The 24,904-nt window shown below is 43.2% G+C and overlaps 1 protein-coding gene and 1 non-coding gene across 2 annotated transcripts in view; one reads left to right on the forward strand and one right to left on the reverse strand.

Annotated features, from left to right (window-relative positions):
- Positions 1 to 1,982: 1,982 nt before the first annotated feature.
- The window catches only part of SPATS2 (spermatogenesis associated serine rich 2), an 82,116-nt gene continuing 59,194 nt past the window's right edge, over positions 1,983 to 24,904 (forward strand). The window contains exons 1-3 of the mRNA XM_049783654.1: positions 1,983 to 2,223; positions 17,104 to 17,183; positions 24,242 to 24,350. Coding sequence (XP_049639611.1) covers positions 2,199 to 2,223; positions 17,104 to 17,183; positions 24,242 to 24,350 — 214 coding nt within the window. The 5' untranslated portion in view covers positions 1,983 to 2,198. The remainder of the gene's footprint in view (positions 2,224 to 17,103; positions 17,184 to 24,241; positions 24,351 to 24,904) is intronic.
- On the reverse strand, positions 20,266 to 20,406 carry LOC126023374 (U4 spliceosomal RNA). Its single transcript, XR_007500511.1, has one exon. It is a non-coding gene; the product is annotated as a U4 spliceosomal RNA (small nuclear RNA).

Below are 24,904 nucleotides of genomic sequence, written 5' to 3' on the forward strand. Positions count from 1 at the left end.
TGGGTCCATCTTGAGTTGCCAGTATGCAAGGCAAACACCATACTGCTGTGCTATCTCTCTGCCCCCTGTTTATTGGATTTTTTGAGGGGGGTTGGGGAGTCACTCCTGGCAGGCTTGGGGAACCATATGGGATGTCGGGATTCGAACCGGGGTCCATTCTGTAAGGCAAATACCTTACTGCTGTGCTATTGCTCTGGCCCCTGTTTATTGGATTTTTTGGTTGTTGTTATTGGATTTTTAAGTTGAAATAAATGTTACTAAATTCAGGGCTAGAGAGATAGCACAGTGGTAGGGTATTTGCCTTGTAAGCAGCAGATCCAGGACCAACGGTGGTTCAAATCTCCACATCCCATATGGTCCCTCGCTCACAGTTTACTCCTACACCTGTCCTACATCTGTTCTTTGTAATCACTTCTTCAGTATTTGTGAGAACCATATGCAGTGCTTAGGAGTCAAACCTAGTTAAGTCTTGTGAAAGGCAAGTACCTGCTTGTATTTTCTCAAACAGAGCATTTATTTATTTAATTTTTTACCACACCCAGTGATGGTTGGGAGCTCAGAGGTCCATTTTATGCTTGAGATAAAGTCTGGATGGAGCTCTTTGCACAAAGCATTCATTCCAGCACTTTAATCATATACTTGTCCCAGAGGCATGTATTTCTTTAGTATTTCTTTTTTGAATATAAGTATTTTAAATGGAAAAAAATAACATTAATGTCTTTATAGTATCTAGATCTTTGCTATCTAATAGTACAAATTTTGATTGTTTTTCTTAAAATTACTTTATTCTCTTTCCCATTCATGTGACATCCTTTTCAACCTACTTTCCACATCTCCAGGCCAATTTACTTGCAGCTTTATTCTTTTGGGAAACCCAAAAGGCTAGATACAGAATATTCTAGAGAAAGAGGAAGGACTTTTGATGTGAAAGAACAAGTGGTTAGAAAGATCTTAAGGAATGATCAGAACTAATATTTTATATTGAGGAGGGGTGGAAGGTATTTGAGATATTTTTTTAAATGTTAAGAAGAGAACTTAAACATGTATGTTGAATAAAATAAATTGCATTTATTTTGGTTTTTGGACCATACCTCTCTGGTGTTGCTTAGGCCTAACTCCTGGCTCTGCAATTATTAATTATAACTGGTGGTGCTTGGGGGATTTATGGGATGTGACAGATCTAATCTGGGTCAGCTGCATACAAGGCAAATAAATACACGACTTGCTGTACTGTTAAGATTTCTTTTTTTTTTTTTTTTGGGGCCGGGCGGTGGCGCTAAAGGTAAGGTGCCTGCCTTGCCTGCGCTAGCCTAGGACGGACCATGGTTCGATCCCCCGGTGTCCCATATGGTCCCCCAAGCCAGGAGCGACTTCTGAGCACATAGCCAGGAGTAACCCCTGAGCGTCACCGGGTGTGGCCCAAAAACCAAAAAAAAAAAAAAGATTTATTTTTGGGGCCAGGAAGGTGGCGCTACAGGTTAGGTGTCCGCCTTGCAAGTGGATGGACCTCGGTTCGATCCCCCGGTGTCCCATATGGTCCCCCCAAGCCAGGGGTGATTTCTGAGCGTATAACCAGGAGTAACCCCTGAGCGACAAACGGGTGTGGCCCAAAAACAAAAAAAAAAAAAGATTTCTTTTTTTGGGGTTGTTTTGGAGCTACACCTGGCGGTACTCAGGGTTTACTTCTGTCTCTGAGCTCAAGGGTCATTCCTGGCAGTGTTTGGGAGATTGAACCTGGGTTGGCCATGTACGAGGCAAACATCTTACCCTCTGTACTACCTCTCTGGCCCTAATATTAAGATTTCTTAAAGTATTAAAGCTCAGTCTTTTTAGAGAATGCTTGTCTTTTAGTAACTAATTTCACCTATGAAGGGGGAAAAACCCAGCAAAATAAAAGTATGGTTACCTTTTGGGATTATTTGCTATTGAAGTAACTATGAATGTTTTTTTCCCTCTAGAAAAAGTGCCATAAAAAGGTCTGCAATGCTGTTCCCTAACTAGAAGTTGATACTAGAGAAGAAAAGGAGATCAACCAACTAAGACCAACTACAAGAAGAATTTCAAATAGCCAGGATTTTGAATTTATCATCTCTAACTTCAGACTAATGTTGCCTACTTTAAATCTGAGATAACTCATCAGAGCCTAGACGGCAAAAGGATATTTTTCTTCTGTGTATTTTGAGATAAAAGAAACTGCAATGTCTAGGAAACAAAACCAGAAGGGTAAGATCAAGATTACATGTGAGCATAAATTGTTACAAGCATAGTTACACACTGATGAGCGCATTTACCAGTATATCCTGAAAGGCTTTTCTTTCTTTTTTTATTTTTTCTAAGATTTCCCCTTTTTAGGGGCTGGAGCAGTGGTGCAAGCGGTAGGGCATTTGCCTTGCCACGTGGCTGATATAGGACAGACCGAGGTTCGATCTCCCCAGTGTCCCATATGGTCCTCCAAGCCAGGAGCGATTTCTGAGCGCATAGCCAGGAGTAACCCCTGAGCATCACTGGGTATGACCCAAAATCCTGAACCCTGCCCCCCCTAAGATTTCCACTTTAATGTGTTCATACATAAAGGAACAATGCCATGTGATACTACTGGTGCATATGGGGGTAAAAATAACAGGCTAAACAATCCCTATAACCTGTTTCTAACATGAACTCAGAACACTGGAGAAACTCATCTACTAGAATTCCCTACTAAATAGATCCCCCTCAAATGGGGGAAATTGCTGCTACATAAGAAGATAGACAATAAGGGTTATACCTATTAAGGAAATACATCTAAGGAGATACTTAGAGAAGATATACATGTCCTCTTTAAGGCACATATCAGGAAATATTCTGGAGTTGAGGGCTTCTCAGAAACTGAATCTGGTATCGAGCAACGGTCCACAGAGAAAGGAGCTGGGGGAAAAGGGGCTGCTGAGAGCAAATCAGCAGCAGCAGCAGCAGTAGCGGCAGTGGCAGCTTCTTCTGGGGTTGAGAGTCTATCTTCACTTTGGGGGCTGGTTGGCAGCTGGCTGGGCTGGGGTGGGGGAAATGTTCCGCTTTCTGAGGAGTTAAGAACTAAGGGTAAAAAAGGGATAAATGGGGGGAAATACCAGATGACATAGTAAAATTAAGACATTAAAACTACTTTTCGCAAGCACTGTAGTGGGAGTTCGTGGCTTCCAAACACATTCTGCACCTGTTTCTGTGGATAAAAGCAGTAGAACATTATTACAGACATCTATAAAGAGTAGTTAAGGGGCCCGGAGAGATAGCACAGCGGTGTTTGCCTTGCAAGCAGCAAATCCAGGACCAAAGGTGGTTGGTTCGAATCCTGGTGTCCCATATGGTCCCCCATGCCTGCCAGGAGCTAATTCTGAGCAGACAGCCAGGAGTAACCCCTGAGCACTACCGGGTGTGGCCCAAAAACCAAAAACCAAAAACCAAAAAAAAAAAAAAAGAGGCCGGGAAGGTGGTGCTAGAGGTAAGGTGTCTGCCTTGCAAGCGCTAGCGGACGGACCGCAGTTTGATTCCCAGGCGTCCCATATGGTCCCCCCAAGCCAGGGGTGATTTCTGAGCGCATAGCCAGGAGTAACCCCTGAGCGTCAAATGGGTGTGGCCCAAAAACCAAAAAACAAAAAAAACAAAAACAAAGAGTAGTTTAAAAAAATAATAAAGAGCAGTGGATTATATACCTGTTCAATCCAAACAGCTGAATCTGTTCTTGATGGGAGAGTTTAATCTATTGACATGTAAGGAAATTATTGACCGAAAGGGCTGTTGTACCATTATATTGTGTAGGGTTGTATCAATTACAATTAGTGTAATTGCTCTTTGAGTAGATTATTTAGTGTTGGTTTGGATAGTGCAATTGCGACCTCAGTAGATGTCTTCTTTAGCTTCCCCATTGCTCTTTGCGTTTAGTGGTTTGGAGTGCTGGAGTAGTAGAGTGTTTAAGAAAGTGATCTATTGAATTGTTTGTATGAAATGTGACTCAAGGTATATAAACTAGCAAGGTTATCTAAGTATGGTAAAAATATTGCTGGGCCCGGAGAGATAGCACAGCAGCGTTTGCCTTGTAAGCAGCCGATCCAGGACCAAAGGTGGTTGGTTCGAATCCCGGTGTCCCATATGGTCCCCCGTGCCTGCCAGGAGCTATTTCTGAGCAGACAGCCAGGAGTAACCCCTGAGCAACACTGGGTGTGGCCCAAAAACCGAAAAAAAAAATTTGCATGCTAATTTATTAATTTGTTCAGCTGGTTTTTGAGCTGTATATATATATATTTTTTTTTTGTTTTTGTTTTTGAGCCACACCTGGCAGTGCTCAGGGGTTACTCCTGGCTGTCTGCTCAGAAATAGCTCCTGGCAGGCATGGGGGGACCATATGGGACACTGGGATTCGAACCAACCACCTTTGGTCCTGGTTCGGCTGCTTGCAAGGCAAACGCCGCTGTGCTATCTCTCCAGGCCCCTTGAGCTGTATATTTTCTAAGAGAAAAAAGTGCTAAATCCAATCTGCTATGAAGTCTATGATATAAATTGAAATGACTGCGTATGAACATACTAGCATATGCGAGATTTGGGAAAAGGAGGACTGATGGGAAGGAAAGGGGTTTCAGTAATGACCTGAAAGGAGCCTGAGAAAATACCCAAAAGGACAGCTCAGTTTGCATTTGGTGGAAGGGAGTAAGGCATGAGGTTCCCTATTCCCTCCTGGTTGGCCCCAAAGGATAGATGAACAGTGATGGCACTGGAACCCAGGAGGAGACTGAGAGAAGGCTGGAAAAGGAGCCCTGTTCGAGCTTGATGGAGCGGATTAGGACGGGAGCCTCCCTGTCCCTGCCTAGATCCCAGATCCAGGTCTGACTGTCCCCAAGGCACAAAGATTCTGCATTCCTAAAAGTATTTCCTTAATGTGTTTGTTTGGAAAGTTATACTTTTCCTCATCCAGTGACGTATTAACTACTAGAAGTTACAACAACTTTTTGTCATGGCTACAAATAATTTTAGAAGAATATGGAATGTTACACTTATAATTTATTTTTTAAACTTAATTGTGAACATTAGAGTATAGCTTTATGTTTTTATGTCCTAGTTAATTCATACAGAAATTGCTTTCTTTTTTTTTTTTTTTTTTTTTTTTTTTGGTTTTTGGGCCACACCCGTTTGACGCTCAGGGGTTACTCCTGGCTATGTGCTCAGAAATCGCCCCTGGCTTGGAGGGACCATATGGGACGCCGGGGGATCGAACCGCGGTCCTTCCTTGGCTAGCGCTTGCAAGGCAGACACCTTACCTCCAGCGCCACCTACCCGGCCCCAGAAATTGCTTTCTACTCTTTTTTTTTTTTTTTTTTGGTTTTGGGCCACACCCGGCGTTGCTCAGGGGTTACTCCTGGCTGTCTGCTCAGAAATAACTCCTGGCAGGCATGGGGGACCATCTGGGACATCTTGGATTCGAACCAACCACCTTTGGTCCTGGATTGGCTGCTTGCAAGGCAAACACTGCTGTACTATCTCTCTGGGCCCCGCTTTCTTCTCTTATAACCCTATTACATTGAAATATTGGGCTGGAAAGATAGTGATTAGACTGGAGCTCATGTTTTGAATGCAAGAGGCCAAGAGGCCTGGGCTTCAGTCCTAGTACCCCATGGTTCCAGAAGCAACAAACCAGGAGAAGCCCCTAAACTTCACCCAGGTGGTCCTAATCTCTCTCTCACAAAAACTGAATTATACTTTTAGGAAAGCTAAAATGTTTCTTGAAAATGTACTTTTAGGAGAGTAAAGGTATTGAAGATGTTAGGTCAGAAAGGGTAGGAGATAAACAGGAATAAAAATAGTCTATAATGGGGCCGGTGAGGTGACGCTAGAGGTAAGGTGTCTGCCTTGCAAGCACTAGCCAAGGAAGGACCGCAGTTCGATTCCCCCCGGCATCCCATATGGTCCCCCCAAGCCAGGGGCAATTTCTGAGCGCTTAGTCAGGAGTAACCCCTGAGCATCTATCAAGTGTGGCCCAAAAAAACAAAACAAAAACAAAAAATATAGTCTATAGTTTGAGTTGAGGTTTCTCTAGAGACAGAAATAATACAAGATTAAAATATTGGGGGCATAGGGCTCGGAGAGATAGCACAGTGGTGTTTGCCTTACAAGCAGCCGATCCAGGACCAAAGGTGGTTGGTTCGAATCCCGGTGTCCCATATGGTCCCCCGTGCCTGCCAGGAGCTATTTCTGAGCAGACAGCCAGGAGTAACCCCTGAGCACCGCCGGGTGTGGCCCAAAAACAAAAACAAACAAACAAAAAATATTGGGCATAGGTAGAGTTTTTGCCTTTCACATGGCCAACCAGGATTCAATCTTCAGCATTCCATATGGTCCCCGGAACCTGCCAGAAATGATCCCTGAGCACCTCTAGGGGTGGCTCCAAAACAAAAAAATAAATAAAATGCTTCCCATTCTTTTAAATCTCTTCTCCTCCTCCTCCTCCTTCTCCTCCTCCTCCTCCTCCTCCTCCTCCTCCTCGTTCATCCTCCTCCTCCTCCTCCTCCTTCTTTTTTTTTTATTTTTTTTTATTTTTGGGTTACACCCGGTAGTGCTTAGGGGTTACTCCTGGCTCCATGCTCAGAAATCGCTCCTGGCAGGCTCGGGGGACCATATGGGATGCTGGGATTTGAACCAATGACCTTCTGCATGAAAGGCAAACACCTTACCTCTATGCTATCTCTCCAGCCCTTTTAATCTCTTCTATAGCTTTTTTCTGGGATTATTAGTAATTCTTCCATTTAAAATAAAATATAAAAATATAAAAATTAATAAAATAAAATATAGGGCCAGAGCAGTGGCGCAGTGGTAGGTTGTTTGCCTTGCAAGTAGCTGACCTAGGATGGACCACAGTTTGATCCCCTGGTGTTCCATATGGTTCCCCCCAGCCAGTAGTGATTTCTGAGTGCATAGCCAGGAATAATCTCTGTGCATCACCGGGTGTGGCCCATAAACAAACAAACAAAAAAAAGTAAAATATTTAATGACAGAATTAGGAACTGTTATTAATAATACTTTTATGAGTAAGGGAGTGCCAGAGAGCTAGCATGGAGGTAAGGCATTTGCCTTGTATGCAGAAGGTCAGTGGTTCGAATCCCGGCATCCCATATGGTCCCCTAAACCTGCCAGGAGTGATTTCTGATTATAGAGCCAGAAGTGAGTAACCTCTGAGCACTGCCGGGTGTGACCCAAAAAACAAAAACAAACACACAAAAAGAGTAAGGGGGAGAACAAAGACTATAAAATCACCTTCAGTTTTCCAAGAATCACTACATTAATTAAAGGGGCAAATTTAACCACAGTGCTAGAATACATAACTGGTATTTGCTAAAAAATGATATTAGTTATATTGCTTTATCCCTCATTCAATTTAATTTTAATGTTCTATAATTCAAAACAAAACTAAATCTAATTCTCTGAAGAAACACTTTTAAATTTAATTCATTAAGCAATACAAAACCATCATTATAGGGACCTTGGGAGAGGGATCAAATGGTTTTGTGATTCTAACCCTGGAATTGATTTCTTACTTCATGCACATATTCTCTGAGAACTGCTGAGAGTGATCTCTGAGCACTGAGCTGGGAATAGACCCTGTATACTACTGGGTGTATAGAACATCAAAAGTATTCTCATGAAAATAAAATGCCAGGCTTGCCTTTGGTTTTAAAATCTGTAGTTTCAAAGTGGTAAGGTGTCTGCCTTGCTGGCGCTAGCCTAAGCTGAACCATGGTTCGATACCCCAACGTCCCATATGGTCCCCCAAGCCAGGAGCGATTTCTGAGCACAGAGCCAGGAGTAACCCGAGTGTCACTGGGTGTGGCCCAAAAACAAACAAACAAACAACAAAAAGCTGTAGTTTCATTGTATAGTACATTTGCATAAATAAAACATGTAGATTTGGTAGAACAAGTTTGTTCGTCCTTTTTTTTTGTTTTGTTTTTGTTTTTGTTTTTTTGGTTTTTGGGCCACACCCGGCGATGCTCAGGGGTTACACCTGGCTGTCTGCTCAGAAATAGCTCCTGGCAGGCACGGGGGACCATATGGGACACCGGGATTCGAACCAACCACCTTTGGTCCTGGATTGGCTGCTTGCAAGGCAAACATCGCTGTGCTATCTCTCCGGGCCCAAGTTTGTTCGTTCTTAGTCACCATAACATAGTTTGCTTTTCTCAGTTGTAGCTAAAAGTCTTTTGAGTATTTGCAAATGATAAATACTATAGTAAAAATCAGATTCCTCTGTGTGTGTGTGGTTTTTGGAAATCAATTCCTGCGCGTGCGTGCGTGCGTGCGTGCGTGCGTGCGTGTGTGTGTGTGTGTGTGTGTGTGTGTGTGTGTGTGTGCGCGCGCGCGCTGATCTAGAGCCTCTACTTTCCTGACTATGAATTCCAGATTTTAAAATAAACATTCCTCTAAAGTGTGTTTAATTTTTCCTTAAACAGTTCACTCCAGGGGGTAGAGAGCTAGCCTTGCCTTGTATGCAACTGATACAGGCTCAATCCCCAGCACCCTAGATAGTTCCCTGAGCACCACCCTGGGTTGGATCCTTAGCACTACAAAAAGAAAAATGTTCACTTGCAGGGTAGCTCAGTTTGTAGAGCTCTTTCCTTGTGTAAAATCTGGAGTTTAGTTTCACTGAACATCTGTCTGTACATCCCGGTGCCACAATAGTGTTTAGTCTTCACCACACCACAACCAGGCGTATGTGAGTGCTGTAAATCCTGAGCACCATGTCTGACCTAAATACAAAACAAAACAAAAGAAAAAATAAAGAAGTGGCTCCTAACAGTGTTTGGGGTATCCTTTTCTATGCTGGGGATTAAATCAGGAACCAATACTATTTATCTGGTTCCCAAATGTTTCCTACCCTCTAGAGTCTCAGGGGTCCTCAAACTTTTTTAACAGGGGGCCAGTTCACTGTCCCTCAGACTATTGGAGGGTCTGACTATAGTTAAAAACAAAACTTATGAACGAATTCTTAGGCACACTGCATATGTCTTATTTTGCAATGAAGAAACAAATACAATATGTGGCCCACGGGCCATAATTTGAGGACCACTGCACCCGCCAGGACCACACCAGTAGTTGTCTGGGGCCTTGGGGCTCATTCCCAAATACTCAGCCCTGGTCTTGTGATCTTGGCAGGTTCAGTGCTCAGATCTGGTTCTGTGATGCTGGGACACCAGGACCACACGTGGTAGTGCTCGGGAAGTATCAGTTGGTTCTCAGGAGTCCTGCAGTTCCAGGGATCAAGCTCATGATTGTGCACAGTTTGCAGCCATTGATCGCATATCCCCAATTTCATAAGTCTTCTACTCTGTACTATAGACTGGTGTGCCTTCAGGCAGAAAGGAGAATCTGTACTCTCCATTCTGGGAATACCTGAGGCTGGACTAGACTACTTGAAAAGAGTCCACAGCCATTATCTTATTTTTCCCTGATAACTTTTTTTTCTCCCAGGTAAATTTTTTTAAATTTAATTTACTTTATTTGACATAGTTGATTGTAATACATTTGTTTCCAGATAAGTGAGAGAAAAATTATTTTAAAAAAGGAATAGAGGGGCCGGAGAAATAGCACAGCAGCGTTTGCCTTGCAAGCAGCTGTCCCAGGACCAAAGGTGGTTGGTTCAAATCCCGGTGTCCCATATGGTCCCCCGTGCCTGCCAAGAGCTATTTCTGAGCAGATAGCCAGGAGTAACCCCTGAGCACTGCCGAGTGTGGCCCAAAAACCAAAAAAAAAAAAAAAGGAATAGAAAGAGGAAAAAGAAAAAAAGAAGAGGGGAAAATTACAGTGACAAGAAAATTTGTGAAAATTATTGTATCTCCCGAGGTCATTAAATCATTGTTGGGTGGTTTAGTAATTTGGGGGGGGAGGGGGTCACACCTGACAGCACTCGGGTTACTCCTGGCTCTACGCTCCGAAATCGCTCCTGGCAGGCTCGGGGAACCATATTGGATGCTGAGATTCGAGCCACTGTCCTTCTGCATGCAAGGCAAACGCCTTACCTCCATGCTTTCTCTCCAGCTCCAGGTTTAGTAATTTTTGTTGCTAGCTGACCGTCTGTTACTTTGTTTCTGAACATTAAGTGACTTCAACTATACATTGGCATCTAACCTGGTGTGTCCTCGTGAGAATGACAATATTAAACAAATGAAGTAGTGGCACAGGTGCAAATGCAAGCTGTTATTGCTGATAACTGGCTTTTGTAGGTGTGGCTATGGCTGCCAGGTCTCCCAAAAGTATGAGAAGGCAGGGTTAATAGAATAGGGTAAAAAAAAAAAAAAAAGAATAGGGTAGCACTCACTCCAAAAAAGTCCTGATGATATCAGCCCAAATACTGTATACCTGGAGTTTGGTAAGATAATATCTCTACAGAGAGCCAGAGAGGAATGTTGAAGCAGGGTCATAGGCAGGGTGGTGATTCTGGGTGATGTATGTTTCAGGCTTGGTTTTGGTGGGGCAGAGGGTTGGCCTGCCCTCTCTACTGGAGATTGCCAGTTTTTGTGTGGCCAGTATATTTTGAGCCCATATTCACTCTTCAATATGTATTTCACTTGCTTGTCTATATCTTTGCTCTAATTTCTACTCTAGGAAAACCTGTGTCCTCTCTTGGACACAAACTTCTCTCTACCCCATCACATCTTTCTAAATGATCTTGCCTGGGGCTAGAGCAATAGCACAGCGGTAGGGCGATTGATTGCCTTGACCACAGCCAACCCTGGACAGACTCAGGTTCGATTCTTGGCATCCAGTATGGTCCCCTTAGCTTCCAGGATCCGATTTCTGATCGTAGAGCCAGGAGTAACCCCTGAGCACTGCCGGGTGTGACCCAAAATAAAAAAAAAAGTTTTTTTTTTAATTTTTAAAAATTTAGACAGTGAAATTACAAAGTTAATTCAATATTGGGTTTTGGGTATACACTGTTTCTACACCAATCCTTTCACCAGTGTCTACTTTTTCCACACCACCCCACTTTCATTTGTCTCTCACTTATCAATCCACTTCTATTTTTTTTTTTTGGACCACACCCAGTGACAATGGGTTACTCCTAGCTATGCGCTCAGAAATCACTCCTGGCTTGGAGGACCATGTGGGATGCCAGGGATCGAACCCAGGTCTATCCTATGTCAGCTGACAATTTTTTAATAATTTTTTGCAGCGTAGTAACAATAGTAACTGTTGCTAATAAAGTTTTATACAGTAACAATAACTTGCTAATAAAATTTCAAACAGAACACTTGACTACCCTTCAGTACCACCTTCTCCTTGTTGAAGGCTTCCATCCATCATAGATGTTGCTCCCTCTCTGTTTAATCTTCTTTAATCTGTTAATCTTTAATCTGTTTAATCTTCTTTAATCTTCAAGTGGCATGTTCCATCTTTTTTTTTTTTTTTTTTTTTTTTTTGGTTTTTGGTTTTTGGGCCACACCCGGTAACGCTCAGGGGTTACTCCTGGCTATGCGCTCAGAAGTCGCTCCTGGCTTGGGGGACCATATGGGACACCGGGGGATCAAACCGCGGTCCGTCCAACGCTAGCGCAGGCAAAGCAGGCACCTTACCTTTAGCGCCACCGCCCGGCCCCGGCATGTTCCATCTTAATACCAGTTCTCATGTTCTTTTTCATTGTCTTTGGGTATTTGTCATTCTACATTATTTTTCTTTATATCCAACATATGACAGGTCATCCCATGCCAGTTTCTCTCCCTCTAACTTCTCTCAGCATAATCTTTCCATATAGCAGCAAATGCCACGACTTTATTTTTTCTTATGGCTGAGCAATATTCCATCGTGTACAAGGGCCATAGTTTCTTTTATCTATCTATTCTTGGACACTTGAATTGTTTCCAGATTTTGGCTATTGTGCTGCAAGTAATATAGTGGTGCACATGTCTTTTCTCCATTTTGTTTCTGGGTACTTGGGATATATTCCAAGAAGTGGAGTTATTGGGTCAAATGAAAATTCAGTTCTTAGATATTTTTTTGTTTGTTTAAATGGTTATTTTTTGTTTTAGGCCCATACTCAGCTCAGGGTTCACTTCTGGCTCTACACTCAGTAGTCACTCCTGGTGGGCAAAGGGGTCCATATGGAATGCAAGATATGTATCCATATAGTATGGAAGAGTGATAGCACAGCAATATACCAGTGTATAGCCCTTAATTCTTAGATTTTTTTTTTAGGAATAGTTTTCCAGAAAGGTTGGATCAGTCGACATTCCCATCAGCAGTGAATGAAAGTCCATTTTTCCTCATTTCTGCTTGGGTTACTCCTGGCTCTATGCTCCGCTCCTGGCAGGCTTGGGGGACCATATGGGATGCTGGGATTCAAACCACCATCCTTCTATGTCTAAGGCAAATGCCCTACCGCTGAGCTATCTCTCCAGCCTGATATTTTTTTTGGGGGGGAGGGCCACACCCGGCGTTGCTCAGGGTTTACTCCTGGTTGTCTGCTCAGAAATAGCTCTTGGCAGGCACGGGGGACCATATGGGACACCGGGATTCGAACCAACCACCTTTGGTCCTAGATCGGCTGCTTGCAAGGCAAACGCCTGAAGGGACTATGGGGGCCAGGGATTGCAAGTGCCCTACCCACTGTATTGTCACTTTGGTCCTCTTCTCCCCATTTTTTGATAGGGTTGGATCTTTTTTCTTGTAAAGTTCTACCAGTGCCTTATGTATCTTTGATATTAACCCCTTATCGAATGATTGGTGGGTAAATAATTCCTTCCAGTCCTTGAGCTATCTTTGTATCCTGGTCATTTCCTTTGAAGTATAAAAGACTGATTTAATCTAGTGCCATTTTTCACTTTGTTTTCACTTAATCAGTGGTGTTTCATTCTTAAAGATGCCTTTAGCTTCAGTGCCATGGACAGTTCTTTGAGCTGGCTATTGATGGCTTTTTTATGCCACCTAGCCTTCAAATCTAGGTTTATGCATGTATTTTGTGAAAATATTGATTCTAAAAGGATTAGAAGTTAAAGCAAAAAAATCAACTAGCATATTATAGTTCAGATAGTAAAAGGAATGCATATAGTGGGACAGTTATTAGATTCTTGACATGTTGACTTACTACTGATTAATTGATTAAGAAAGAAATGTTTCTACCAAGAATTACATGTTGCCTTACTCATGGTTGTGTGCTTTGTTTATTAGGCAGCACTTTCTTTTGGACTTACTATTGCGTATGTTTACAGTCTGTTAACATTCACGGTCTTGATATATGCAATTAAGCACAGTTAAATCTTTGAATAGAATCTGAAGTGCAACAATTTGAGAATTTACTAGGTTTGTGGTGTGAGTTTGCATGTAGTAAAATAGCTGTGCTTAACTTTTTCTAAACCTCTTTATCCAACATTGGCTAAGAGATAATCAACACTGGATGTAACCCAGGGTTTAGGAGTAGGTTTAGATTCTCATAGATTACTGGTATTTCTTGCATTGTTCCCAGTTTTCTCTTTAAATACCTTAACACGGGGCCGGAGAGATAGCACAGTGGTGTTTGCCTTGCAAGCAGCTGACCCAGGACCTAAGGTGGTTGGTTCGAATCCTGGCGTCCCATATCCCCCATGCCTGCCAGGAGCTATTTCTGAGCAGATAGCCAAAAAACAAAACCAAAATAAATACATTAACAGAACAGAGAAGGATAAGAAGGATAAGAGTATTAATTTATCATTATGGTAGGAGTCCTGATTTTGTTAGATAAGCCACTTCCCACATCTGATTGTATATCAACATAATCCTGAAAACTAGAACCAGAGAGATAGTACAGTGGCCTTGCACAGGGTCTACCTGGCTTTGATCTCTGGCATCCCATACAGTCTCCAGATTCTGCCAGGAGTATTTTCTGAGTGCAGAGCCAGGGTGCTCAGGGGTTACTCCTGGCTCTTGTTCAGGAATCACTCCTGGCTCCTGAGGGAATGACAGGCATATGGGATGCTGGGGATCAAACACATACGGGCCACATGCAAGGCAAAACACCCTCCCCACTGTGTTATCGCTTTGGCCCAAGATAATGAAGGGTTTTTTTTTTTTTGGGGGGGGTCACACCTGACACTACACAGGTGTCACTCCTGGTTATACACTGAGAAATTACTCCTGGTAGGCTCAGGGTCCGTATGGGATGGACACTGTGTTATTGCTCTGGCCCAAGATGTAAAATTTTTTTGTTTTGGGGCCATACCCAATCAGAGATTATTCCTGCTCTCAGAAATTATCGTGGCAGGCTCGGGGGAACCATATGCATGGATGCCAGGGATTGAACCCAGATTGACCACATGCAAAATAAGCACCCTACACACTGTGCTATCGCTTTGGCCCAAAGTTTAAGATTTTAATGGAGCAATTTGAGAGGGACAAATCACTGAAACCGTAGCAGCTCTTTATTATTATTATTTTTTTTTTTTTTTTGGTTTTTGGGCCACACCTGGTGACACTCAGGGATTACTCCTGGCTAAGCGCTCAGAAATTGTTCCTGGTGTTTGGGGGACCTTATGGGACTCCAGGGGATCAAACAGCAGGTGTCCTAGGCTAGTGCCTACAAGGCAGATGTCTTATTGCATGTGCCACTGCTCCGGCCCCTTTATTACTCTTTTTTTGGGGGGGGGTGGGGGATTATAACTGGCAGTGTTCAGGGGTTACTCCTGGCTCTATGCTCAGAAATCACTCCTGGCAGGCTCGGGGGACCACATGGGATGCCAGGATTCGAACCACTGTCCTTCTGCATGCAAGGCAAACACCACCTTACCTCCATGCTGTCTCCGACCCCTTTATTATTCTTTTTAATGACTATATTAAAATACTGGTTTCCAGACCAGAGATAGAGTGCTAAGTACCTTTGGTTTACAACACTTTAAAACCTTGAGAATACAACTTCACACCTGCTGTTAGCGTCCCTAAGCAAAGCCTTAGTGGGTTAGATAATTCTCACTAGGAATAAGCGGGTACACAAGGCGGATGAATATGAAATATGAAAATGAAATAAATGAGACCACACAAAATGCATTGTATGGGGACCCTCGTCCAAGGGACGAAAGACAAATTTACTGTTCAGCCGATGACATTTATTTATTTATTTATTTTTTGGGTTTTTTTTTTTGGGCCACACCCGGCGGTGCTCAGGGGTTACTCCTGGCTGTCTGCTCAGAAATAGCTCCTGGCAGGCACGGGGGACCATATGGGACACTGGGATTCGAACCAACCACCTTTGGTCCTGGATCGGCTGCTTGCAAGGCAAACGCAGCATCTCCCCGCTGTGCTATCTCTCTGGGCCCCAGCCGATGACATTTTTAAGCACAAACTCTGGTATGCAAGGTGTGGTCAGGGAGAACAAAGAGTAGGAGAGCAGTACAATGGGGAAATAGGCCTAGAATCTACATATCAAATGATTATCCTATAGATGAGAAAGACCCCTGTTGGAGGGCTGTGAAACAAGAGCTAGAGATGTTTTTGGTTTAGCAAAAAGCAGGTTTTTCAAGAAACCAGGAGGAGAGAGACAGATATTTATGATGTTTATGTAGTTGCCGGAAAATAGATTTTAGGGGGGATGGAAATAATTGTTTACCATCATAGACCTATACTCAGAAAAATAAGCTGCTGGCGCCAGATTATACTAGAAATACAAGTCACAAATAAACTAGCCAGCGGAGAGCTTTTGGCGGGTTTTGGTACTGACATTTCCTACTGACTGTAGGAAAGCTGAGGCTGGATTTCTATAGTGGCCAAATAAAGAGAAAAATGTAATGTTACAGCCATGTTGGAATTACAGCCAATAATCCACGCAAAGGATCAAATGATTGACTTCTGAGCGGGCCTTTTGGCAAATAATTCTTTGGGAGGAAGGCACTGCACCAGGAAGGGAAAAAGTCACGTCTGGTGCGTGCTTTCTTTAAATGGGGGTAACACACACCCCTATATAGTATATAATATATAAAAGATCTGGGACTGGAGAGATAATACAGCAGTAGGACATTTGCCTTGCATGCAGTCAACCCAGGAGGGACCCTGTTTGATTCCTGGCATCTCATATGGTCCCCTACCTGCCAGGGGCGATTTCTGAGTGCAGAGCCAGGAGTGACCCCTGAGCACTCTGGGTATGGCCAAAAGCCAATCAATCAATAAAATAAAGATAAAAAATATTTTACATTAAACTAGACTATCTGGGACTGAGAGATAGCATGAAGGTAGGGTGTTTGCCTTGCGTGTGGAAGGATGGTGGTTCAAATCCCGGCATCCTATATGGTCTCCTGAGCCTTCCAGGAGCGATTTCTGAGCATAGAGCCAGGAGTAACCCCTGAACGCTGCCAGGTGTGGCCTAAAACAAAACAAAACAAAAAGACTATCTAGGACCAGTGAGACAGTATAATGAGTAAAGTGCTTGCCTTGCATTTAGCCAACATTTGATCCCTGGCATTTCATATGGTCCCCCGTGCACCACTAGGAGTAATTTCTAGTGCAGAGTGAGAAGTAACTCATGAGCATTGTTGAGTGTGATCCAAAAACAAAACAAATAATAGATAACAGGATTATAGGATAGACTAATATGTGTAGTTGTTGTATTTAATGTTTATCTTTTGGGGGGGCATGGGAGTATTGGACCAGACCTGATTGTATTCAGGACTTACTAATATCTCTATGCTCAGAAATCACTCCTGGCAAGCACAAGGTACCATATGGGATGGCAGGATTCGAACCACCATCTGTCCTGGATCAGCTGCATGCAAGGCAAATGCCCTACCGTTGTGGCATCTCTCCAGCCCCAGAAATTAATTTTTAAAAGTTTATGGGAAGAGGGGCCGGGCGGTGGCGCTGGAGGTAAGGTGCCTGCCTTGCCTGCTCTAGCCTAGGACGGACCGCGGTTCGATCCCCCGGCGTCCCATATGGTCCCCCAAGAAGCCAGGAGCAACTTCAGAGCGCATAGCCAGGAGTAACCCCTGAGCGTCACAGGGTGTGGCCCAAAAACCAAAAAAAAAAAAAAAAAAGTTTATGGGAAGAAAGCAGTTAGTCTTCACCCATTTATTTGTAGGATCAATTACATGTTAATTTTGGATCATATTGAATACTTTTTTTCTCTTTACATTTCAGATTCATCAGGATTTATTTTTGATTTGCAGTCCAATACTGTATTGGCCCAGGGAGGAACTTTTGAGAACATGAAAGAAAAGGTATGACTAGTTAAAATGGACATTTTGGGATTGTTATAATGGGAATGTCACAGTAAAATTTAAATATCAATATGATCCAAATGTGCAAACTCATTAAGAAAATGAGTATTAGAAAAAAAAAATGAGTATTAGGAAACATAATAGCATACTAAATAGTAGTTATATGTCAGAGCAACTTTTGAACAGTTAAATCCAAACATACTATATATTTTCTTTATTTTTGGGGGGGTGGTTTTGGGCCACACCTGGCGGTGCTCAGGGGTTACTCCTGGCTGTCTGCTCAGAAATAGCTCCTGGCAGGCATGGGGGACCATATGGGACACTGGGATTCGAACCAACCACCTTTGGTCCTGGATTGGCTGCTTGCAAGGCAAACGCCTATGTGCTATCTCTCCAGGCCCCATACTATATATTTTCATAGACAGTCAAACTAATTTCTGATGATGACATCTTGATATTATGCTGTAACAAACACTATCCTTTATCCTATGTCGCAGTCTAAGTAGGATTTTCTCATTCACTTGAAATGTATTTTTTTTCAGTGTATTTTTATTTTTTATTTTTTTTTTTATTTTTTTTTGGTTTTTCGGGCCACACCCGTTTGCTCAGGGGTTACTCCTGGCTAAGTGCTCAGAAATTGCCCCTGGCTTGGGGGGACCATATGGGACACGGGGGATCGAACTGTGGTACTTCCTTTCCTTGGCTAGCGCTTGCAAGGCAGACACCTTACCTCTAGCGCCACCTCGCCAGCCCCTATTTTTAAAAGAAATTGTAAAGCTAGGGGCCGAGTGATGGCCCAGTGGTAGGACGTTTGCCTTTGCTTTGCATGTGGCTGACCCAGGATGGACCGTGGTTCGATCCCCTGCCATCCCATGTGGTTCCCCAAGCCAGTAGCAATTTCTGAGTGCAGAGCCAGGAGTAACCCCTGAGCTTCACCAGGTATGGCTACCCCCCACCCCCCCCCCCCCGAAAAAAAGAAAAATTGTTGAGCTAGAAAAGAAATAGATTTTTTTAAGAATTCTTTTTTTTTTTTGGTTTTGGTTTTTGGGTCACTTTCGGCAGTGCTCAGGGTTACTCTTGGCTCTGTGCTCAGAAATTATCCTAGAATGCTCGGGGTACCATATGGGATGCCAGGGGGATTTGAACCACCGTCCATCCTGAATTGGCTGCGTGAAAGACTAATGCCCTACCACTGTGCTATCTCTTCGGCCCAGCCCCTCTTTCAAGAATTTTTCTAGAAGACAGTGGAAGTGGGTAATACAGTGGGTAAAGCAATTGCCTGCACACAGCTGACCTGGCTTCAATTACTAGCACCCCATATTGTCCCCTGAACCTACTAGGAGTGATCCCGAGCACAGAGCCAAGATCTCTGAGCATCTGCCAGTGTGGCCAAAAATAAGTCTTCTGGAAGGAAACATTGCTTTTCATAACAATAATAAACTAATAATAAATTATATTGAGAAAAAAGCTTTATGTTGTTTCTCTAATAAAATATATTGCTGATATTGAGTCAGACATTTATATTAGTTTAATAGCATACATACTTTCACTTTTTTATTCATTTTTGGGCCACACTCCTGGCTCTGCACTCAGAAATTATTCCTGGTGGAGCTCAGGAATTATATGGGATGTCAGAGAAATAACCCTGGGTCAGCCTTGTGCAAAGCAAAAGCCCTCCCCACTGTACAGTTGCTTTGCCCTTCATTTTGCTTTTGGGGTCTCCATTTGACAGCACCCAGGAGTTACTGTCTCTATACTCCTGGCTCAATACTCAGGGTTCACTCTTGGTCATGCTTAGGACATACTGGGTGCCAGGGTTTGCTAGGACAGTCTTGTGCAAGGCCAACACCCTACCTACTGTGCTGTTGCTTCAGTCCCTACTTTTACATTTTAAATAATTAGGATCTTAAATACAGATGATATCACTTATATGTTGTATTTAGAATAACTACATGAAGGAACGCAATCGTTTAAATGGGAATTGTCTAGAATACTGTTGGCCACAGAGTATAGTGAGAAGTTAAGAGTGGACGAGGAGAAAGACATATCTGAAATAATGGAGAACAGGGACCAAGGAGTGTTAGTGATATTAAGAAAGGACAGAACTGGGGCCGGAGAGATAGCATGGAGGTAAGGCATTTGCCTTTCATGCAGAAGGTCATCGGTTCGAATCCCGGCGTCCCATATGGTCTCCCGTGCCTGCCAGGAGCAATTTCTGAGCATGGAGCCAGGAATAACCCCTGAGCACTGCCGGGTGTGACCCAAAAACCACAAAAAAAAAAAAAAAAAAGGACAGAACTAGGGCCCGGAGAGATAGCAAAGCGGTGTTTGCCTTGCAAGCAGCCAATCCAGGACCAAAGGTGGTTGGTTCGAATCCCGGTGTCCCATATGGTCCCCCGTGCCTGCCAGGAGCTATTTCTGAGCAGACAGCCAGGAGTAACCCCTGAGCACCGCCGGGTGTGACCCAAAAACCAAAAAAAAAAGAAAGAACAGAACTAAATGTCCAAGCCATGGAGTCAACAACGAAATCATGAGATCTAATATTTTAGCAACCCTCTATACTACCAGGTATGGCCCAAAAATATGAGAGATGATATGCAGTTATAATTTAGAAAATGCAAGTACCATATGAATGAATTTGAAAAAAAAATTAGTGCATGTGTTTCAAAGAGCTCTTCGACATTATCTAACGCAGTCCAGCTATTGAAGAATTCATTTAGTGGATATAAACAGTAGAAATGGTCCCTTTCTATTCACAGAAAATTAATTTGTGGAGGAAGCAACACCTGGTGGGGCCCAAGGAACCAAATATAGTACCAGAGATCGACTTCAGTTGGCTTCATGTCCTACCCACTGTACTTTCCCTCTTGCCCAGAAACCTATTTTTTTTGTTTGTTTTTGTTTTGGGGCTATACCTGGTGGTGCTCAGGGCTTACTCCTGGCTCTGCACTCAGGGATCACTTCTGGCATGATTTAGGGGAATCATATGGTGTGTTGGCATCAAACCCAAGTTGGCTATGTATAAGGCAAGCACCCTGCCCTCTACTCTCTCGGATCCCCCAAAGCTAATTTTTTTTTTTAATCTCCATAGAGACTGTCAAAAATTGCCAATGCCGACTATATTTCAAGTCGTCACAGCGTGGTATTGGGAAAAGTTTTCAATAAGTAATAATCACACCTCGGATAAACCTCATTGGCTACGATACTGCCACTGTGCAAAGCTATCAAAGCTAATTTTTTATTGTATATATGCTGTAAATATTTTAGGCACTGAGTAAAGCAATTTAATAATTCTTGTTTTTGTATTTGAGTCATACCCAGCAATACTCCTGTTTCTGTACTTAGAGATCATACCTAGTAGTGCTCAGGGGACCATATAGGGTGCCAGGGATTGAACCAGGTCAGTTGTATACAAGTCAGATTCCCTACTTGCCCCAATAAAATAATTCTTTTTTGCATTTTGGGCCACACCCGATGATACTCCTGGCTATGCACTCAGAAATCACTCCTGGCTTGGGGGACCATATGGTACACGGGGATCAAACTGCAGTCTGTCCTAGGCTAGCGCAGGCAAGGCTTAGCCCCTAAATAATTTTCTTTGTTTTTGTTTTTGTTCTTGAAAATAATTCTTAAAAAATTGCAATTTAATAAAAAATGTAGCAAAAATAGGGGCCAAAGAGAGAGTACAGTGGGAGGGCGTTTGCCTTGTAAACAGCCGACCCAGGAGCAATGGTGGTTTGAATCCTGGCATCCCATATAGTCCCCTGTGCCTGCCAGGAGCGATTTCTGAGCACAGAGCCAGGAGTAGCCCCTGAGTGCTGCCGGGTGTGATCCAAAAAAAAAAAAAAAAACAATAAAAAAATTTTTTTAAATGGGGGCTTATTGAGCCAGAGAGATAGCATCGAGGTAAGGTGTTTGCCTTTCATGCAGAAGGACGGTGGTTCAAATCCTGGCATCCCACATGGTCCCCTGTGCCTGCTAGGGTTGAGTTCTGAGCATAGAACCAGGAGTAACTAACCCCTGAGCGCTGCTGGGTGTGACTCAAAAACCAAAAAAAATAAAATATGGGGGCTGGAACAGTAATACAATGAGTAGGGTGCTTGCCTTGCATGCAGTTGACCCAGGTTTATTTTTCAGAACCTATATGGTACTCTGAGCCCCACGAGGACTAATCCCTGAGTACAGAGCCAGTAGTAAGCCCCCAAAATCCCTTAGGTATGGCCAAAAAAAAAAAAAAATTAAAGAACTTAAAAAAAAAAAAAAAAAGAGGGCCCGGGGAGATAGCACAACGGCGTTTGCCTTGCAATCAGCCGATCCAGGACCTAAGGTGGTTGGTTCAAATCCCGGTGTCCCATATGGTCCCTCGTGCCTGCCAGGAGCTATTTCTGAGCAGACAGCCAGGAGTAACCCCTGAGTACTGCCGGGTGTGACCCAAAAAAAACGAAAAAAAAAAAAATTAAAGAACTTATGTGCAAAAGGCAAATTAAATCTAGACAGATAAAACATGACTGACAGCTTTCACAATGCTAACTGTATATAATGTTTCCATCCTGACTATTGAATACATACATCAAGAAAGTGCAAAAAATCTATTAAAATAATACCAAATTCAGAGTGAAAACGTCTGGAGAGAAATGAAATTGGTGATGGACTTCATGGGAGCTTCAGTTGCATCTACTTTTTTTTTTTTTTTTTTTTGGTTTTTGGGTCACACCCGGCAGTGCTCAGGGGTTATTCCTGGTTCCAGGCTCAGAAATTGCTCCTGGCAGGCACGGGGGACCATATGGGACGCCGGGATTCGAACCAATGACCTCCTGCATGAAAGGCAAACACCTGGGCCCGGAGAGATAGCACAGCGGTGTTTGACTTGCAAGCAGCCGACTCAGGACCTAAGGTGGTTGGTTCGAATCCCGGTGTCCCATATGGTCCCCCGTGCCTGCCAGGAGCTATTTCTGAGCAGACAGCCAGGAGTAACCCCTGAGCACCGCCGAGTGTGGCCCAAAAACCAAAAAAAAAAAAAAAAGAAAGGCAAACACCTTACCTCCATGCTATCTCTCTGGCCCCGCATCTACTTTATTTTATTAAATTCACAAAATGAGTGTTATATGTGCCTGAAATTTTTTTGTTTTGTTTTGTTCTGCTTTTTTGTACCACACCTGGCTGTTTTCAGGGATTATTTCTGGCTGTGCACTCAGGAATCAGTCCTAATGGGCTGTCCTGAAGTGTTGATAATTTATATAATTTCATTAAAATCCTTCTAAGCAGTTAAATGATAGAAATTTAATATGTTTTGAAAATGCTGCGCAAAATACTGTTATTATTTTTTGTTTTTCTTCTTGGGCCACACCCAGTGATATTCAGGAGTTATTTCTGGCTATGTACTCAGATATCGCTCCTGTCTTGGGGACCATATGGAATGCTGGGGATCGAACCTGGGTCAGCCGCAAGGCAAAGGCAAATGCCCTACCGCTGTGCTATCACCCCAGCCCCCTAAGTTAATATAGGTAGTTGATTAAACTTTCCATCTTGCTCTCCAGTATGCTAAAAAATAAGGAAATGTTGATGCTAATTTAATACTCATGCCTCAATTAAACCGTTCTTAAGATAAAATAGAGTATATACCGTTGTTTTGTTTTTGTTTTTGTTTTTTTGGTTTTTGGATCACACCCAGCGGCGCTCAGGGGTTAGTTACTCCTGGCTCTATGCTCAGAAATCGCTCCTGGCAAGTTCAGGGGACCATATGGCATTCCAGGATTCAAACCACTGTCCTTCTGCATGCAAGGCAAGTGCCTTACCTCCACGCTATCTCTCTGGCCCCTGAATATACCTTCTATTTTGAAAAATATTTTGCCTTTCTGGGCCCGGGGAGATAGCACAGCGGTGTTTGCCTTGCAAGCAGCCAATTCAGGACCAAAGGTGGTTGGTTCGAATCCCGGTGTCCCATATGGTCTCCTGTACCTGCCAGGAGCTATTTCTGAGCAGACAGCCAGGAGTAACCCCTGAGCATTGCCGGGTGTGGCCCAAAAACCAAAAAAAAAAGAAAAATATTTTGCCTTTCTAAGGATTTGGGGTAGGGGACACAAGGCAAACTCCAGCCCCTAAGTTTTTTTTATCTTTTCCGGGGGTGAGTTTGCCAACTAGTGCTCAGGCAGTGTATGGGGGGTATGGGGTGTCAAGTACTGAGCACAGTGTGCAAGGCAAACACTCTGTCTACTTCTCTGTTTTCTCGAATGCTTCTGGTTTTTTAAGTTTTGAGATTAATTTTTGTGGGGACAGGGGATACACTCATTGTGGGATGCCAGAGATTGAACCTGGATTGCTCATATGCAAGAGTTTACCCACTGTACTTTCTCTCTGGCATTTAGAAATTACTATTTTTGTTTCTTTTTGGCCACACCCAGTGGCACTTGGCTTACTCCTGACTTTGTGCTCAGAAATCACTTCTGGCAGGCTCAGGTGACTATGTGGATGCCGGGGATCTTCCTGGGTTGGCCACATGCAAAGCAAATGCCTTACCGCTTTACTGACAACTCCACGTCCTTGAAATTAATTTTTATGTTCTTTGTCATCAACTGTAAGTCATTCTCAAGAAGATGATTATATGTACTCCTGCTCAGTCACAGTTGAGGGCTGGAGCGATAGCACAGCAATAGCACAGCTTGCCTCGCATGATTCAATCTCTTTCACACAAATGATCCTCTGAGTTTACCAGGATTGATCCTTGAGCACTGCCGGGTGTGGCCCATAAACAAAAAGAATGATATGCCAATTGGGAACATAGAACACCAGGATGCCTAACCTGGGTTTGATCCCTGTGACCTCTCAAACATCACTGGATATAATCAGGAGGCCCCTAAGTGCTCCTAGGATGACCCTGGTGGCCCTTGCCACCTCAGTGCTTCCTGAAAAATAACACATCTTCAGACCCCAGCAATGAACCTCCAAATCTCATTCAGGAGGCCCCCATACAATGAAATTTCACTTTTTTTGTTATTTTATATAATAGACCTTAGCTGCAAAGTGATATTAGAATTAAATGACTCTGTCATCTTTTGCAGATAAATGCTGTGCGTGCAATAGTTCCCAATAAGAGCAATAATGAAATCATCCTGGTTTTACAGCACTTTGACAATTGTGTGGACAGAACAGTACAAGCATTCATGGAAGGTAATCCTTGTTCAGTTTTGGAAATCGGTGTATGTTTGTTTCTTCAAATAGTTATTTCTTTAGACTAATACAAAGGGCAGGAATCTTTTTTTTTTTTTTTTTTTTTTTCTGACAAGGGCCATTTGGAAATTTGTAACACTATTTGTAGGTCAGCGTTTCGGGCAGCTGACAAAAAACAGATGTGTCTGTTCCGGCATTTACCAATAGGCATATGAACCACACATTCCCCACCCCTATGAAATCTGGAAAATTGTGTTTCATAAATATGATGGCATATTATGATAACATGACATGATTTTCTTTTGTTTTTTGTTTGTTTGTTTTAGGTCCATACCTGGCAATTTTAAGGGCTTACTTCTTTTTTGTTTGTTTGTTTTTGGGCCACACCTGGTGATGCTCAGGGGTTACTCCTGGCTATGCGCTTAGAAGTCGCTCCTGGCTTGGGGGACCATATGGGACACCGGGGGATCGAACCTCGGTCCATCCAAGGCTAGCGCAGGCAAGGCAGGCACCTTACCTCTAGCGCCACAGCCCGGCCCCTAAGGGCTTACTTC

The sequence above is a fragment of the Suncus etruscus genome, chromosome 11, assembly GCF_024139225.1.
Source record: "Suncus etruscus isolate mSunEtr1 chromosome 11, mSunEtr1.pri.cur, whole genome shotgun sequence".
In the NCBI taxonomy this organism is placed as follows: Eukaryota; Metazoa; Chordata; class Mammalia; order Eulipotyphla; family Soricidae; genus Suncus; species Suncus etruscus.